Genomic DNA, 19,597 nt, shown 5'->3' with positions numbered 1-19,597 from the left:
TCTTGCCTCCATAGAGCCAGTTTGTGCAGGGACAGATTAATTGCCAACTTGTTTTGTGGGGGCCCAAACGAACCAATCATTTCAGCCACAGTCGTGTGGCAGACCCTGGCGCTGAAATTATTGGTTTGTTAAAGTGTGCATGTCCTGTTTATACAACATAAGGGTGGGTGGGAGGGCCCAAGGACAATTCCATCTTGCACCTCTTTTTTTTCTTTGCATTATGTACTGTTTGGGGCCTAGTTTTTCAAACTGCCATCCTGTCTGCCACTGCAGTGTCACTCCTAGATGGGCCACGTGTTTGTGACGCCCACTCGTGTCGCTTAGCATAGTCATCCAGCTACCTCGGTGCAACCTTTTGGACATAAAAACACTATTGTGAGGTGTGAGGTGTTCAGAATAGACTGCAAATGAGTGGAAATGAAGGTTATTGAGGTTAATAATAGCATAGGAGCAGAAAAAAACCACAAATTCTGTGATTTTAGCTGTTTTTATGCTTTTTTTAAAAAAAATGCAGATCCAAAACACAAAACCCAGAACCCAAAACACGAAAGGGTGGTTTTGGCAAAACCAATCCAGATCCAAAACACGAAGAAAGATCCAGATCCAAAACCAAAACACGAAAAGTGGCCGGTGCACATGCCTAGTCGTGGATGTATTGCGGGAGATTTGTTATGTGCTATAATAAGTCATGTGTATGCCATTGGAACACCTGTTTTTAACTGATCTTTTACACTCAGCATGGGGTAGGTGTAAGTGGGCTGTATGACTATACGCATTAAGTAATACTCGTATTAGAATAAGGTACTGTAGTAAATATGGCAGCCACGGCTGTCTGCACTTGTGAATCAGTATCAGGCCCTAAATGTGTATTCTGATACTACAGGCCAGAGCATACTCTTTGAATGAACTTTCATGCCTTTAGAAGTACTGCTCATCAGCTCACAGTGGTAAAGTCAGCAATCTGATGAGTTGCTGTTCTAGGTACAAACAACTACTGCACCTTTGTTAGCCCGGGCATCACTTAATACAGCCAGGGCACCTGTGAGAAGTTGCATCAACTAGGTCACAGTAAACACACTGTGGGCCTGATTCAGAGCCGCTCGCAAAAAGCCAGCGCTCGCTCTGAATCAGGGTATGTGTTTTTTTTTTGTTGCGGCCTCTCGGCCGTTCGCAGAGCTGTGGGTTACCACCCACAGCTTATGCGAGCGGCCATGATGATGGTCGCAATGGTCAAGACCAGCGCGACCATCGGGCTTGCGACGAGACCCTTGCGGTAGGGTCTCGTTGCCGCAAGCCCCAGTAGTCTTCCTGCACTATTAGAGCAGGAGGTCCACCTACTGACATCACTAGTGATGTCAGTAGGGCCGCACACAAATGGCAGGCGTTCGCATGGGAACGCCTCCGTTTGTGAAGCCACCCCCCCGCCACGCCTACAAAATGGGGCGAGCTGTCGATCAACATCGACAGCCACCCCTTTTGTAGTGAGTCCCGGAGCGAGTGCTTTTTGCGCTCGCTCCGGGGCTCGCACGTGCGCACTGGGCCACCATCGACCAGCTTGCAAGCACATAGCGCTTGAAAGCGGGTCTGAATCAGGCCCTGTGTTCTACAGCACCTGCCATTTTTCTAGTGCAGATTTAAAAAAATAAATAAGTAATATCTGATTGGATGCTATACTGTATGTAACAGCAACTTTGTTTTATTTCTACAAGTTTTTTCTTTTTATAAATGTCCCAGATTGGAGGATGGGGTCTAAAATTGTAATTCTGTATAAGACTATATAAATGTAGTTTTCATTTATAGTTAACTAATAACAATAATAACAAATAATAACAAATGGCTAATAACAAATGGCTGACAATAAGAAATGTAAACCCAGTCAACCAAATACATTGATGATGGTCAACAAGACAAGACTTGGATAATTAAAATCCATTAATAAGAAAACATGAACTACCTTCAACTGTGACATTGTCCACACTGAGCTGAAGATATTTTCCTCTGCGAAGTACACGAACTGTGTGCCATTCATTGTCATTCAGCTTCTGACCCGCAAACAATGTCTCTGGGCCCTTACCTACAAGGAGCATGGTTGCAGCGTGAGAGATTGCACCAACATTTAAAGAAGCACATAACTGTATCTAGAGCTGCAGGATATAGGGATATGTATAATATGTTATTTCTGTTTACGTTACATATTAGTAAGTGACTTTTATTCTTCTATGTGTTAATGAAAGTACCTTTTAAAAAAGTTTTGTAAATGTATAAGGTTAGTTGATGCTTACTTTCTATGATATTGTATATCTTTGTACCGTATAATAGTGTGTGTTGTGTTGATACATTTTGCATAATATTTTACAGGAGTGAGTATAGAACAAAACTACAAACATAACAAAGTGGAAGGTGCTCAAATCAATTTGGCAATACTCTTCAGGTGCATTTAAGGGATGGGTAATACTAAAATAAAACAGAAAGGGGGATGTCCCCCCAGCACACTAAATTGTACCTGCAACAATATCTGAAAATTATATGGTAACAGAAATTCAGAGACAGTTGTTGTATGCCTTTGCAATTACATGGTAAGCCACCAGGCCAACTTTATGGCTTCTCTGATACTGAATGTCCTTACACTGCATGATAACAGTACCCACTCTGGGCAATGCCATTGTCTATTGTAAGGCCTCATGTTAAAGACACATACAGAAATACATCCAAATTGAGAGCCAGCTTACCTGGGAGTCACCCATGGGACCTCTACTTAGCACTATAGGAATCAACATGCCCTCCAAATGCTGGTTCCATCTATGATTCCAATAGTGCTAATTAGAGGTCCCAGGGGTAAGCTGGCTCTCGAATTTGGATGTTTTACTGTATGTGCCTTTACCATGAGGCCTTACAATAGACAATTACATGGTCCAGAGTGGGTACTGTTATCATGCAGTATAGGGACCACCAGTATCAGAGAAGCCGTGAAGTGGCCTGGAGGCTTACCATGTATTTTCAAAGGCATGTAACAAATATCTCTGAATTTCTATTACCATATAGTTTTCAAGTATTGTTGCAAGTACAATGTAGTGTGCTGGGGGACATATTGGGGACACCGACCTTTCTGATTTTGTAAAGAACAAAACTACCAATGAACAATATACATAACAGAGCATATATGATATTAAGGAAAATGGAGGATAGACTGAAAGAGAGACAGAAAACAGATTGCATGAAGTGTAGAAAAAACTTGGCTTTCTTTATGTGCATGTGTGTATATGTATATACAGTATGTATATATATTTTATTTTGACAACCAAATAGAATGTTTTGGGTATTGTCACAGTCATTTCAATTCCTTGCTGTAGTTGCGGCCTGATTCAGAGTAGTATGCTATTGCATTTGCAGCTGCGATCATGCTCACAATTTATGTGCAAAAATAGGATAATATCTGCCAACAAACATAGCCTGAAATAGTGTGCGATGAACTGAGCAAGTGTTGCTACACCCACTTTCCCTATCTGCATTGTGTGCAGATCCTTGGGGGGCTGAGAACACACCACTATCGACAAAACATCGGATGCACATCAACTTTTCAAGTAAGTCCTGGGCTGCGCAGATTCCTGGGCATCTTTCTCTGTAAAATGGCCTCTGAGAATGGGAATGCAGCCACGATTGCAGGCACACTCCTGGAACCCCCATAACATGCCCATGTACAGGCCTTCTTTAGGGAACACTTTTAGGCATCTCCCTTATTCCCCCCAGGAACGCCCATGCAGGGCCGTAACTAGGGTAGTGCGCCACAGGGCACCGCAGGGCCGGGGGCGCTGTTTGGGCCTTTCAATATTACTGTTTATTATCATTCTCACTTGTAGCTTCCTCTTCTTTTATCCCCAGCATCTCCTGGCCCTTCCCCATGAAGCCATGGCCCCTTTTCAGGTGAACTATCTTTTGTCCTTATTTAAAAAATGGGGGTGCCGCTAATGCTCTCTCTGACACAGGTCACAAAAAAATCTAGTTACGGCTCTGCGCCCATGGATTGCAGTGGCCTGCTCAGGATCACGGAGACATTGCGAATGCCGTGTAAAACTACAGCTCATGCATGTGCAGGAAGACTTTCCTCAGTGTTTTGCATATTCGCAGTAGTAAAAAATCGCACAATTGCATGAACATCGGCACAGCATACTACTCTGAGTCAGGCCCATAGGGTGTAATGTTATGTCTTTTTAGTGTTTGTTACCTTCTTTTTATCCTTTCCACTTTCTTTTCCTTTCTTCAGGTAACTAGCTAATCGATTCATTGATTGATTTATTAATGTCACAGATTAGTCCTTCTGGCACCTTTTTTGTCTCTAAATTCGATTTCTCTGTATGTGATACTTATCTATACAGCTTAAAAAAGTGTCTGCTTTAGATCCGAAACATTGCTTATTATGCAAATAAACTGACATGGTCTATGTATTAACTCTGCTTGGAGTGCCGTTCTGCTTCTATTGGATATATATACCCCTCAACCTCAACATTAAAACCACTGACAGGTGAAGTGAATAACATTGATTATCTCATTACAATGGCACCTGTCAATGGGTGAGATATATTAGACAGCAAGTGAACAGTCAGTTCTTGAAGTTGATGAAAGCAGAAAAATTTGGAAAGCCTAAGGATCTGAACAACTGGCCAGACGACTGGGTTAGAGCATCTCCAAAAGGCAGGTCTTGTGGGGTGTTCCTGGTATGCAGTGGTAGTACCTACCAAAAGTCATCCAAGGAAGGAAAACTGGTGAACCGGTGACAAGGTCACGGGTGCCCAAGGCTCATTGATATGCGTGGGGAGTGAAGGCGAACCTGTCTGGTCTGATCCCACAGAGGAGCTACTGTAGCACAAATTGCTGAATAAGTTAATGCTGTGTTGCTGGAGACCACTGCTAAATCCGCCTACAATAGGCACGTGAAGGTCCGAACTCGACCAAGGAGCAATGGAAGAAGGTGGCCTAGTCTGATGATTCATGTTCTCTTATACATCATGTGTATGGCTGAGTGTGTGTGCGTCATTTACCTGGGGAGGAGATTTTATGTGGATTTAACTTTGACAAGTACCACCTACCTAAACATTGTTTTAGGCCAAGTACACCCTTTCATGGCAACGGTATTGTCACAAGCCGCCACACTGCAATGCAGGGCGAGGCGAACGCCGAGTGAGCATTCGCTGAAGCTCCTCCTGCCTCCTGTCCGTCATTTCAGGATCTTTCTGGATTAGCTCCTGCATCTATTTCCTCCTGGTGCGAATGCTGCTCTGATGTCAGTGATAGAGTTTTCGTGTTTCCGGTTCTATTGTCTAGATTTTTATACTGCCGTTTGTGTCATCCAGGTGGCACAGTTCGCAAACAATCTACCTTCTGTTTGTGTCATCTGGCGGCACGGACAGCACTCTGTGTCCAAGAGTGCGCAGTTCTGCGTACGCTGCTTGTGTCAACCCGGCGGCACAGGTCGCACTCTAGCGTATGCTGCTTCTGTCAACTCGGTGGCACAGGCCGCACTCCAGCGTAAGCTGCTTGTGTCAACCTGGTGGCACTATAGTGTCCAAGAGTGCGCAGTCTTGCGTACGCTGCTTGTGTCAACCAGGTGGCACAGGCCGCACTCCAGCGTCAGCTGCTTGTGTCAACCCGGTGGCACAGTCCACACTCCAGTGTCAGCTCCTTGTGTCATTCCGGCAGCACAGGTCGCACTCCAGCATCAGCTGCTTGTGTCTACTTGGCAGCACAGGTCGCACTACAGCATCCAAAGGACGCAATCCTGTGTACCAATGCCTATGTCTCTCCAGTGGCACAATTCCTTCATCTGCCACATCTAGCCAAGTTGTACCAGCCCTCAAGGCTGCTGCACAGCCCAAAGGCCGCATCCTGTTCCACGGCCCACAGGCCGCAACCGGCTAAGCTTTTCAGCCCTCAACGCTGATACACAGCCCAAAGGCTGCATCTTGTTCCATGGCCCACAGGCCGCAACTAGGCAAGGTCACCTGCCCTCAAGGCTGCTACACAGCCCAGAGGCTGCATCTTGTTCCACTGCCCACAGGCCGCAACCAGGAAAGGTAACCAGCTCTTAAGGCTGCTACCCGACCCAAAGGCCGCAGAAGGTGCAGGAACTTTCCCTCCGAGTGGTGTAGACTTGGGCGGCACCTGCCCGTCCTACAGTCTTTGAGCCCAAATTGAACATGCCAGATCGGTTTATGGGGAATCACAAGGACTTTGTGAACTTTAGAGAAAGTTGTAAACTATACTTTAGACTCAGACCTCTATCCTCGGGTTCCGAGATCCAGCGAGTCGTGATTTGACCCTCAAACTTGGGCCTTTGGTCTTCCCTCCACCTCAACTGCACTTCAGACTGTGGATTCCTTTTTCACAGCCCTGGGATTACTCTATGATGACCCGGACAAAGTAGCTATGGCTGAGGCTAGCCTCCGGTCTTTAAAACAGGAGAACAGGGCAGTAGAGGACTACTGTACAGAATTCCGTAAGTGGTCCATAGACTCTGGATGGAACGATTCTGCTCTTTGGAGTCAGTTCCGATGGGGTCTTTCGGATCAGATAAAGGACATCTTGGTCCAACATCCCTCTGTAGAAACCCTGGATGACCTGATGAGTCGGGCCATCTGCATCGACCGATGTCTACGGGAATGCAGATTGGAAAGGAATCTACCATCACAGGCTCCTTGATCATCTCTTTGGATGCCTTTGGCTGAACAGGAGGAGCCTATGCAGTTGGGGGCTTTCCGTCTCTCTGCAGAAGAGAAACGGAGGAGATGTGCACTGGGTCTTTGTATGTATTGTGGAGGTAAAGGACATATGGCCCAACTTTGTCCCGTGAAATCGGGAAAAGGCAAGGTCTAGATGGTAGTGGAGAGTTGCATCTAGGCCTTTCATCCATCTCCGAAAAATTCAGTCCTTTTTCCCACCATACTCAAGTCACCATACAGTCAAGTTTCTGTTTCTGCCTTCGTTGATAGTGGAGCCATGGATAACTTCATGGACCTAGCATTTTTTGAGACATTGGGACTTATTCCTGAACCTTTATGTACTCCAGTCACAGTCATTGGTCTGGATGGTAGGAATCTCTCCTAAGTTCCAATTTCCCTCCAGACTCCACTGATACAGTTGACCGTTGGAGCTCTGTATTTGGAAGAACTTTTGTTTCTCCTCCTTCAATGTCCGCTGGCTCCAGTTGTTCTATAGTACCGTAGCTGAAGAAGCATAACCCAGTGATCCAGTGGAAAACTGGGGAAATGCTGCAATGGGGGTCCTATTGTCTTGTTCATTGTCTGTCTTGTCCTGTTCGTCTAGCAGCTGCCATTCCATCAGAGACTCAGTTAATCCCCGCTCTCTATCGTGACCCGGCTGAAGTGTTCTCTAAGAAGAAGGCCGGCAATCTACCACCTCATCGGTCCTTCAATTGTGCCATCGATCTGCTGCCTGATGCCAGACTCCTCAAAGGCAGGCTGAAACAGAGCTTGCATCAGGAGATGAAAGGACGCTGAAAAAGGCACCGCAGCGTGCTGAAGCGCATTGAAGAGTGTCGCTTCACCCATTGTATGCAGTATCCCATCCATTCTATATGCTACCCATTTTCCCTTACTGATCTGGGTCCATCTTCTGCAGGGCATTAGGAATCTGCATAATATTACCATCTGATGGAATGGGCTTACTGCTGCATTTTTTATATATGTTTTTATTTATAATAAATAGCTGTCTTTCATGGTACTGGATGACGGTCTTTTCTTTTACCTTGTCCTGTCACGACTTGAAAGTCCCCACATTCCGTTAAGGACCACAGGTTGAGGTTTCTGAAAATAAAGATACCTTTATATGTCCATACATCGCCCTTACAAGTAAGCATACATGTAAGGAACTCCACACGAGACATCCTCATTCACATCTAGGTGATTCTTACGGGAGTTGGGACCATACTAAGCCGGGAGAAGATCTTCATATTCTCCTCATATTCTCCTCATATTCACATCCCCGGGTGGCTACATCGTACAGTGACATTATTACACTATATTGTGTTTTCCATTTCTTCCTTTTTATACCGGAGTATTACCTATACCGGAGGACGTGGGACAATTCCTTTGATGGGCTTATTGTTGACTTGTTGGAACAATCCAGAGCACAAGTGAGGTTGATTTGTTTTGTTATATGCTATTAGATATAAGGGGGTGACTTATTATTAACCTCTGCAGCACTGGAGTGCAGTGCCATAGGGTTTGTAATTTTTTTCCTTTGTATTAGGCTATACGCCTTGCCTGTTCCCGAGAGTAAGGCGATGCAGGAGTATATCCAGGAAGCTTTGGAAAAAGAGTTTATTCAGCCATCCAAATTCCCGGTAGGAGACAGTTTCTTGTTTGTTCAGAAAAAAGATGGATCACTCCGTCCCTGCTTTGATTTTAGAGGACTGAATAAAATCACAGTCAATAATGCGTATCCCTTGCCACTCATCTCAGTCTTATTCAATCAATTACAGGGGGCTTCTATTTTCTCAAAGATTGACTTGCGAGGAGCATACAACCTCATCCGCATCCCGAAAGGAGACGAGTGGAAAACGGCATTCAACACCCACTCGGGGCATTTCGAATATCTTGTTATGCCGTTCGGTCTCTCCAATGCCCCAGCCATCTTCCAGTACTTTATTAATTAGGTTTTAAGGGATTTCCTGAGGGTCTTTGCTGTTGTCTATTTGGATGACATTCTCATCTACTCCAAATCCATGAAACAACGTCGACCACACATGTGACTGGTACTGCAGAGACTCCTGGATAATAGTTTGTATGCCAAGTTGGAGAAATGTGAGTTTGAGGTGAAAAAGGTCTCCTTCTTGGGTTACATTATCTCCTCTCGTGGATGCTCCATAGTTCCTAATAAGGTGAAGGCTGTCCTGGATTGGGAACAACCCACATCATTAAAGGCCATACAACCTAGGATTTGCGAATTACTATCGCAGGTTTATCAAATCCTTCTCCTCAGCTGTTGCCCCCATCGTGCATTTGACAAAGAAAGGGGCTGATGTTGGTAATTGGTCCTCTAGAGCCGTTCACGCTTTCAACTCTCTCAAGACGGCTTTCATGTCTGCTCTTGTCCTCCAACATCCCAATTCAGACCTTCCTTTTGTGGTTGAAGTGGACGCTTCTAAAATCGGAGTAGGGGCCATCCTTTCTCAGAGGGATTTGGAGGATGACAAATTACACCCATGTGCCTTTTTCTCTCAAAAATTTCATTCAGCAAAGAGAAACTATGATGTCGGCAACCGAGAGCTTCTGGCCATTAAGTGGGCATTTGAGGATTGGCAACACTGGTTAGAAGGGGCTAACCATGTTGTCTCAGTTTTGACGGATTATAAAAATCTGGCCTACATTGAGACTGCTAAGAGACTGAATGCTAGGCAAGCACGATGGGCCCTGTTCTTCACCCGCTTCAACTTTATCATCTCCTTCCAGCCTGGGTCCAAGAAAGTGAAGGCGTATGCCCTTTCTCGTAGCTTTCCCATTGATCATTGTCCTAGTATTAAGGAAGAAACCATCATTCCGGCTTCTCTGATTCATTTGGCCTTGACAAGAACCTTGAAAATGCCCCCAAGATTGGTATTTGTCCCGGAGAGATCTCGTAAGGCAGTTCTGAACTACTTCCACTCATCCAAGGTTGTTAGTCATCCAGGCATTACTAAGACTCAGTTCATGAATTTGTGACAGCTTGTGATGTCAGTTCCAGAAACAAGACTCTCTGGACCACTCCTTCTGGCCTGTTGTGTCCATTACCAACTCCTCTTAGACCATAGACTCATATTGCGATGGACTTCGTGGTGGATCTTCCATCATCTTCTCTATGCTCGGTCATCTGGACTATTCTAAACCGGTTCTCCAAGATGGTACATTTTGTTCCCCTCAGCAAATTGCCCTCAGCCAAAGAATCGGCAGTACTCTTTGTTCAACATGTTTTTAGAATTCATGGACTTCCCTCAGACATTGTCTCAGACCGTGGTACACAATTTGTTGCTCAGTTTTGGAGGTGCTTTTGTGCTGATCTATTCATCAATGTCAGCCTGTCATCAGGGTATCACCCACAGTTCAGTGAGCAGACGGAGCAGGCCAATCAGTCTCTGGAGCAGTACCTCCGTTGCCTCATTTCCAATTTTTAAAACAACTGGGTTTTACTTTTGCTGAGTTTGCATACAACTCCTGCCATTCTACTTTATCAGTGTCTCCTTTCTTCTGCAATTTCGGGATTCACCCTAGGAGTAATTCCTTTGAGACTTCGTCTACCACTACTTCTCCTTCATCTGTTTCCAGGTTACGGTCAGTCTGGAAGAAGGTACACCAGTCTCTTCTTCAAGCGTCAGGTCGTTCCAAGGTTTGGGCTGACAGACATTATAGGCCCTGTAGTCTCAAAGTGGGGTACTTGGTTTGGCTGTCCTCCAGAAACATTAAACTGCGCCAGAGATCACAAAAGTTGGGCCCCAAGTTCATTGGCCCTTTTAGGATTATTTCTCAAGTGAATCCTGTGGCTTTCCGACTGAAGTACCCCAGACTCTCAGGATCAATAACACTTTCCATTGTTCTCTCCTGAAACCGGTTTTCCTCTCCTCCAGATTTTCTCTTAGGCGTTCAGTCAGGCCTCCACCAGTGCTCGTTCAGGGGCACCAGGAGTTTGTCGTGGAGAAGATCCTGGACTCCAGAATTTCTCGAGGATGTCTTCAGTTTCTTGTGCACTGGAAAGGGTATGTGACGGATGAGTGCTCCTGGCTTCCTGAAAGGTCTTTGCATGCTCCTACCCTGAGGAGAAAATTATTTGAGAACTTTCCTGACAAACCAGGGTCTAGGGGTTCTTTAACCCCCCTCGTCAAGGGGGGGAACTGTAACAAGCCGCCGCACTGCGAATGCAGGGTGAGGCAAGCGCCGGGTGAGTGTTCGCTGAAGCTCCTCCTGCCTCCTGTCCGTCATTTTAGGATCTTTCTGAATTGGCTCCGGCATCTATTTCTTCCTGGTACAAATGCTGCTCTGATGCCGGTGATAGAGTTTTCGTGTTTCTGGTTCTGGCATTGTCTCCTGTTATCCAGTTGAGCTCCAGTTCTCCGGTCTAGATTGTTATACTGCCATTTGTGTCATCCAGGCGGCTCCGTTCACATTTGTGTCATCTGGCGGCACGGACAGCACTCTGTGTCCAAGAGTGCGCAGTCTTGCATATGCTGCTTGTGTCAACCTGGCGGCACAGGCCGCACTCTAGCATGTGCTGCTTGTGTCAACCCGGTGGCACAGGCCGCACTCCATCATCAGCTCCTTGTGTCATTCCGGCGGCACAGGTAGCACTCCAGCGTCAGCTGCTTGTGTCTACATGGCGGCACAGAGCGCACTACAGCGTCCAAAGTATGCAATCCTGCGTACCAACACCTGTGTCTCTCCAGTGACACTATTCCTTCATCTGCCACATCTAGCCAAGTCATACCAGCCCTCAAGGCTGCTACACGGCCCAAAGGCTGCATCTTTTTCCACGGCCAACAGGCTGCAACCAGCGAAGGTCACCTGCCCTCAAGGCTGCTACATCAAGGCTGCTACACAGCGCAGAGGCTGCATCTTGTTCCACTGCCCACAGGCCGCATCCAGGCAAGGTTACCAGCCCTTAAGGCTGCTAACCGGGCCAAAGGCTGCATCTTGTTCTTCGGCTCACAGGCCACAACCTGCCAAGGCTTACCAGCCCCCAAGGCTGCTACACGGCCGCAACTAGCCAAGTTTTACCTGCCCTGAAGGTAAAAGCAGCATTACTCTTCTGGACAATACCTCAAATCCTAACAGGTATTCCCTGATGTTAGTGGCTTCTTTCAGCAAGATAATGCCCCCTGCCACACTGCAAAATGTGTTCAGGAATGGTTAGAGGAAAATGAAAAAGAGTTAAAATTCCCTAGATCTCAATCAGCTTGTGCAGCTATGGGATTTGCTGGAAAAACAAGTCCTAGCTATGGAGGTCCCACCTCGCAATTTTCAGGACTTAAATCAATTGCTGCTAACATCTTGATGCCAGATACCAAAGGACATTTTCAAAGGTCTTGTGGAATCCATGCCTCTATGCATTAGAGCTGCTATGGTGGCATGTGTGGGACCTATATAATATTAGGCAGGAGGTTTTAATGTTATAGATGATAGGTGTGCACATATAAATATATATTTATATAAAACAACACGTCAAGGCACTGAAACGTTGCCATATATGCCACTGGTGGAGTAATTACTTTTGAAACCCAGGAATGCTGCACCATTTGAAAAGTACATACTTTATTTATTTGTGCGGGCACCCGGTGCTGTTCCTATTGCCACAGGGAGAGCTGGACCATTTGCATACTATATATATATATATATATATATATATATATATATATATATTATATATAATATAGTCAATGGAAGAGTGCAGAACTCAGGAGATTTTCAATCATAGTAGGAAATTTCTTTATTTCATTCCGACGTTTTTGGGAGCACCGACATCATCAGAGAACAGTGTACAAACAAGTGAACATAACCAACATAAATACTTCCACCAATTACCTTAATGTGATACCATAATTTCACTCACCTGCAGAATGGGTTCCGGACTACAGATAGACAGTAATTAGTTAGACAATGTCTAGCTAGACACCAGATGTTAGACAGTTAATAGTTAGAGACAAGGATAAAAGTTCGACACAGACAAAAGTCAGACACACTAAAGTTAGACATGTAAAAAGTTCGACAGGTACAAAAGGTCGACAGGCTCAAAAGTTCGACATGAAAGTGATAGACACAAAAATGGTTGACATGTCTCTTATACCACACCCCTGCAGAACACCACCAGCTGATGCTGCGGGAAGCTCGCTGGGACCGGCTGTCACTTACCCATGACATCATTAAATAGCACCTCTCCGTGTGAGTTACGTACATTGTTAATGGTTACCTAGCAACCTATCGCTGCACAAACCACACATTGTTCATTAGCAGATTGTAATTAAATTAAAACATAATCTCACATTTAAAACAATTATTAAAGTATAATTATATTCAGATGCCCTACATGATGTAGTTAATCCACCAATTGCCTTAATATGTACCACACTTATTTTACCCGGAAAACCCCGCCAGCCGCTGCCACGGGAAGCTCGCCGCGTGTGGCTGTCACTTACCCATGACATCACCAAGTGGCACTTCTAATGTGATGTGCATTGTTTTTGGTTGCCCAGCAACCTACTACTACACAAATCACTCATTATTGATAACAAGTAACAGATTAAATGAAATAATCTAATGTAATAACTAAAACATTTGTCAGAGCGCTAGCGATTAATTCTGATCAGGTGCCGTATATACTATAATCGACATATTTGGTCATATATAATCGTATTGAATTTGTAAATAGAATAATTAACCCTTCAGGTAAAGGCATACATACAAATATGTTAACAAGTAGAATAATATATGTAGACCACCCCACATACAGTGTTACTCTTCCAACTATATCCACTTTATCACAAATATGCTTATACATGTATTGGCTATTTGAGCAACCCAACCATATATGAAAGGCATTTATAAAAAGCATGTATGCTTGGTACCTATAAAAAAGATTGAAGGCCTAAGATTTCATTCAAACCTTTTGGGGCTATGGTGTGCAGTGTACATATCCACCTACTCTCTAATTGTAGCAATTTTTTACTCCTATCACCTCCTCTCAAATTTGCTGGGACGTGGTCAATTATTTTAGCACGTATGCTTGCCACGGGATGTTTGGCCTGTAACAGTGACGTGCTTGTTCACTAATCCCAGTTTGCTATATTGCGGAGCGATGAAGTGCCATACGCTCCTTAAAATGCCATTCCGTTTTATTCACATAACAAAAGCCACATGGGCAAACAGCATTATCTACTACAACATTAGTACTACAAGTGACTGGGTGTTGTTTATTGCAACTTTTACCAGTATGTGGATGGTTGAAAAAATCCCCCGTAAGTAATGATCTACAAGTTATACAACCCAAACACTTGTAGCAGCCGAGTTTATGACTGAGGAAATTAGTTACTTGTTTTTTACTAAGATTCGTGCTGGTAGTTCTTTATCCCCGCTTATTAAGGGCCACAACTGTTTAGCCTTTTTAGTAGCTATGTGACTTTTTAGTAGCGTTGTCACATAACTTACACTGGGAGGCGCCACTTAATGATGTCATGGGTAAGCGACAGCTGGTCCCGGCAAGTTACCCGAGGCATAGGCTGGTAGCGTCCTCAAGGTGAATGAAATTAGGTATCACATTAAGGTAATTGGTGTAGGTATTTATGTTGGTTATGTTCACTTGTTTGTACACTGTTCCGTGATGACGTTGGTGCTCCTCGAAACATTGGAATGAATTAAAGAAACTTTATACTATGATTGAAAATCTCCTGAGTGCCGCCTGCTTCTATGGACTATGTTTGGTTATTATAACCCTAGGAGGGCACCGGAGTAACTTGCTTGGATAATAAGGAGAGTGCTGGGACACAGGATTGGATGTATATATATATATATATATATATATATATATATATATTCTGATGAGCTCTTTAATACTTATTAAAAGAATGCATTTGGAAATACCTTTCAAACGTTGATTACCTGCATAAATATACTGTACTATGGGGCTAATTTAGATTGCCAATTATCGGTAATCTGCGTGTGCGCATGACCCATTCTGCAAATGTGCAGAACGGGTCCTGTGTGATCGCATGCAGCCCCTTCTATGCCTCTGTCTGATTGACAGGCATAGGCATTTAAGGGGCAGGGCCAGCTGGCGTTTGTCAGGGTTCAGCCTAGGATCGGCCTCTCTCACCTCCTTGCTGGCTTCCCCTGACTTCCTTGCGGTCAGACGTCTGGTGCAGTGATGGATGTGGGGCTGAGTATTCTGCCTTAGGTGCTTTTTGCGAGCTTCCATGGTCGGCTGTGAGTGCTGGGGATCGGAGTTCCCATCATGGGCGCCGCCATGACAGTTCCTAACCTATGATAGCATGATTTCAGTCAGCTGACGCTGTGCTCCAGTAATCTGCTACCCCTGGGTATAAATCCGCCTCCAGAACTCCAGGAAGTTGCTGTTCAACTTCTTCTCTGTTCCAGTGATACCAGCGTTGCTCTGTGCTAATCTTTCAGAGAGTTACTTCAGCCTGTTCACAGTTCTCCAGTTTCCAGTATTAGCTTCCAAGCTATTCTTAGTCTGAGAGTAGTTCTCTCCCAGTATCCAGACTGTTTTGTTTTCTATGTCTGTGTGTCTTTGTATATGTGCTGCTTATATTGCAGCTTCCTTGTGTCACTGAGGTGTCAGATTACCTGCTGGTATTAATTAGCTCACAGCTGGACCTCCCAGCACATATCTGTGTCAATCTGCCCTGTGTCTTGTCAGTGCAAATCTGCACTTGCATTTAGCACTCTCCTAGTGTATGCCTGACTTCTCTTTGTGTCTTGTCTCTGCCAATCATTTCCAGCATTCCCATATATTCCCTGAGTCCACTCTCCTCTTGTCTGTGCAATCTCCAGTATATGTCTGTGTTCTTTGCTCAGTGTCTTGTCTCTGGTAATCAGCTCCAATCATTTCCAGCATTCCCATATGTTCCCTGAGTCCACTCTGCTCTTGTCTGTGCAATCTCCAGTATATGTCTGTGTTCTTTGCTCAGTGTCTTGTCTCTGGTAATCAGCTCCAATCATTTCTAGCATTCCCATATATTCCCTGAGTCCACTCTGCTCTTGCCTTTGCAATCCCCAGTATATGTTTGTGTTTTTCTGCATACTTAACTGTTTCCAGTCCATGCCTGTGTTATAGCATTCAGTTCCATTTCCAGAGTTCATTCATTCCATTCACCTCCAGTGCTATTGCATTCATTATAGTTTCCGGTCTTCTGCCATTCCCAGGTACCTGTCCAGAGGGCCGCGACCTGCTCACTTGGTGCAGCTGAAAACCAAATCCCAATTGGAGGGGTCACTGGAGAAAACCACCAAGTGAGTTAGACTCCACGCCTCTGGGCAGGTCTAGCCAAACCTGGGTTTGGCCGCAACTAGGAGACCTAGTATAGTCACTCCCCTAGTTACCCGAACCCCTCGGCTCACCGTCCTCCACAGAGGAATTCTTGCACTGGATCGTGACAGCGTTCCTGGAAACAGGGGCATGTTTGCCCCATTTTCCGGGAGTGGCAAGGCCAGGGGTTGCATCCACGGACGTAGTTTCCTGGCCTCACAAGCCGGCCAGTCTGAGTAAGCTGAGGCTTACTCAACTGGCTGGTGCCCCGGTGCCATCCACCATCGCTACTGATGGTCGCAATGGTTATCCCAACCTGCGACCTCGGTCGCAGTGCCGGGATCGCAAATGCAGCAGGGGTGTCATACACCTCCTGCTACATTTGCATATTTACAAGGACGGAATTTCAAAGCTGCTTGCGTGCAGCTTTGTAATTCCATCCCAAGCTGTATTAGCCCCTATATGTGCATTCTTTTGGTATTTATATCCCTGTGAACTTGAGGCCACAGAGAATACAGTATATTTATTTTTCTGAGTGACGAGCTTGTAATATTCTAGTTTTTATGAGCAATACAGTACATCGTGCTATGCTCCAGCAGACATGCTCATGTACCATTTAAGATTAAATTATATTTGTAAGCATGTTAGTTACACTATACAATTCTCATTTTTGTGGGTGGATATTTGGAGATATCTTGATTGAATCCAGAGAAAGAACATTGTGTTAGATAAATACGTTCCATTGTTGGTTTTTGGTAAGCAGGGACTCACAGTTATTGCCTCAGTTATCCTGCATTATGACCTGACTATTAGCATGGGTTGATAATGTTTAACTAAATGTTCTGCAGAATGATTTCTGAGCAGAGAAGAAGAATAAAAGAGAATAAGTGTAGAAGAATAAATAAATAGAAAGGCAGAGGGCTTAGCAATAAAAACTCACTAAATCACGTATATCATTTTATAACTTTGTCAGTTAACTGTCAGTTAAATGAATGGCAACTGGTCAATAACTGTTTTTAGACACCCTTGGTGATATTTTTGAGTCCAAGCTAAAAAGGAAACAAAATGAAAGGACCACTACAGACCAAATGATAAAGGAAAATACATATTAATACAAAAAAATAGAGTTAAAAAAGAGAATAAAAATTCTAATAAAGAAAACAGAAAGAGTCTTAAAGGCACACAGAAAGAGAATTGTTAAAGCATCCACTTAAAAGAAGAGTAGACAGGCTGAGGTAGAAGACAGCAAATAAAGTGGGCAAGTAGAAATTAAACAGCAAAAAAGATTTAATTGAAAGCGCAGTCAGAGCAAAGAGACAGCTTTAGACTTACTGGGCCCGCATACTATCCGTATACAGTCTGGGGGGAAGAGAAAGAGACAGCCTGGGTTATCCTTCAGATCTTTCTGCAGACAGAACAATTCAGCACCCACATATTCCGGGGACGCACATGTGTCTCAGGGGCCATTTCATATCCAACTGTAGCACATACTGATAATGTAACAGACCACCCACTAACAAAATGTTTAATATAAAAGGCTAACAGCCAGCAAAGCTACATATCCCAAATGTGCACATCTTGCAATGGAATGGAAGAGAAATTTGCAATATGCAAATTTCCTATCACAAACAAAAATATGGCAGTTAATTAGTATACCATGCATAATTGGAATACTTAAAATCAAATCATAAATCCATATAAGAGACAGCATTTGCAGAAGAAAATGACTATAATATAAATATATAAACTTCTGTGACTATGTATTGAAGAATAAAATGCAAAAAAAGTCTTCAAATGTTTAATTACAACATTATTATTATTAATATTATTATTAATAATAATAATTATAAAGTAAATTAATATAAATTATAATATAAAGGGAATAAAGGTGTGTATTAAAAGATTTCAGTGCTTACTTTCCCCAACGTCACACATATTTGTCCCCCATGAAATGGCCACCTTGCAAACTACAGCCAAACAGCCAGACAAGAAAGGAGACCGTCCCACCACATTTGTCCTCTAAGTTCATATGTGAAGATTGATAGGTTGATCAGATCCTGAGATGATCCTGTTATGCACCAATCATCCATAGAACCTAGAGGGGGGACCAAAGCCCCCATTCTGTCTTCTACAGAAGCATCACTATTGGGATGATCCAGGGCTGATAGCTGTTGTCACCACATGTCGTCAACCGCTACGGAAAAGGGGATGTAGACAAAACAGAGGCAGAACCAGGCCCCACTTGGACTCTTTTGGAGAAAAGCGGAAAGTGTATGATTTGGTTCATATTCTAATTAATGCATGTTTCAAATGAAGATGGGAATATGATTTCTTTTTTTTTATGGTGAATATGTTATTTTAAGTAATCTAAACAAATTATTTTTATTCTAATAACTTCAATAGAAATCCTAAACTTTTAGCAGTTGAAAAGAGAATCCCAAAGTTTTCCGTTTGTGGCAGAACAATCTGTGTGTTATTTACCACTTGACAGATGCTTTTCACTATTATCTGAGTACATTTTAAATTGTATTTGCTCTTGATATTTTATATGTGACAATAATTTAAGCATAAACAGTTTATTGGGCTGGTGAATGGGGTTGATTGTAACTTGCCAGCCCAGCCTCAGTATACAGTACAGTAAAATGCAGTGAACCCAGTGGCTGGTGTTTGGATTACGTGAACTGGGATCTCTGGCCTCTTCTTCAGAAAAACTTTATCCGAGACAGTAGGGCTTGCAGAGAAGAACAAATACCATGTAGCTGACCTGTTACATGCATTCATCACATGCTACTGATACTGTAAATGAGAGCAGACAGTATTAGCAAGATTACCTAATACAGGCATTGAGTCAGCACATATGTGCTTACCATATAAACTGTATAGTATTTCCTTATTATTTCAGCAATATGGGCTGAGATTTATCAAAGCATGTCGAGAGATAAAGTACCAACCAATCAGCTTCTGTCACTTTACAGAAAAATGTGTTTGAGAAATGACAGTTAGAAGCTGATTGGTTATGCTGGGCATACACTATACAATTATTTGGGTGATCTGCCCAGATAATTGCACTGTGTATGTGCGCGACCAAACGGAAAATAGATCGGTTGGTCATGCAGGATCGTCCAGCATGTCCGTCCGATATATTTGAAGTCAGTGGCATCTGACAATGTATGTACTTCTGTGGCCGACCGATGGACATTTACCCTGTTCCTTTATAGGAGAAAGCCAGATATTGTGGCCAGTACACTGTGAAATATCTCAGTGTGTAGACATGATATCTGCTGGATGTCAGGCTGCCAGATAAAATGTCTGTCAGTGTATGCCCTGCATTAGTACTTATCTCTCTCCACTTTATCTCTCTACAACCTTTGATAAATCTCCCCTAATGCCTTTAAAAAAATATCAGTTACTAGCTGGAAGAACAGGTTAATGCTCTCACTTTTACAAACGATAATCATAGCCTATTTTTCATATTTACATGATACAATATCTATGTTTATCTATTAATTGTGTCTAGCACTGTTCAATCAATGGCTCTGAGAAATGAGACTAATGAGGCCCATTCTGCTGATACCTGGGT

The 19,597-nt window shown here is 43.7% G+C and overlaps 1 protein-coding gene across 5 annotated transcripts in view; it reads right to left on the bottom strand.

The window, feature by feature from the left end:
- The window catches only part of NRXN2 (neurexin 2), an 899,334-nt gene that overhangs the window by 458,586 nt on the left and 421,151 nt on the right, over positions 1 to 19,597 (bottom strand). For all 5 annotated transcript variants that reach the window (XM_088442540.1, XM_088442541.1, XM_088442544.1 and 2 more), the window contains 2 exons: positions 17,350 to 17,376; positions 1,955 to 2,074 (listed from right to left, as the gene is read on the bottom strand). In XM_088442540.1, coding sequence (XP_088298666.1) covers positions 1,955 to 2,074; positions 17,350 to 17,376 — 147 coding nt within the window. The remainder of the gene's footprint in view (positions 1 to 1,954; positions 2,075 to 17,349; positions 17,377 to 19,597) is intronic.

Source organism: Taudactylus pleione, unplaced genomic scaffold, assembly GCF_031769625.1.
Source record: "Taudactylus pleione unplaced genomic scaffold, aTauple2 ptg000313l, whole genome shotgun sequence".
NCBI lineage: Eukaryota > Metazoa > Chordata > Amphibia > Anura > Myobatrachidae > Taudactylus > Taudactylus pleione.
This window is presented reverse-complemented; position numbering and strand designations above follow the sequence as displayed.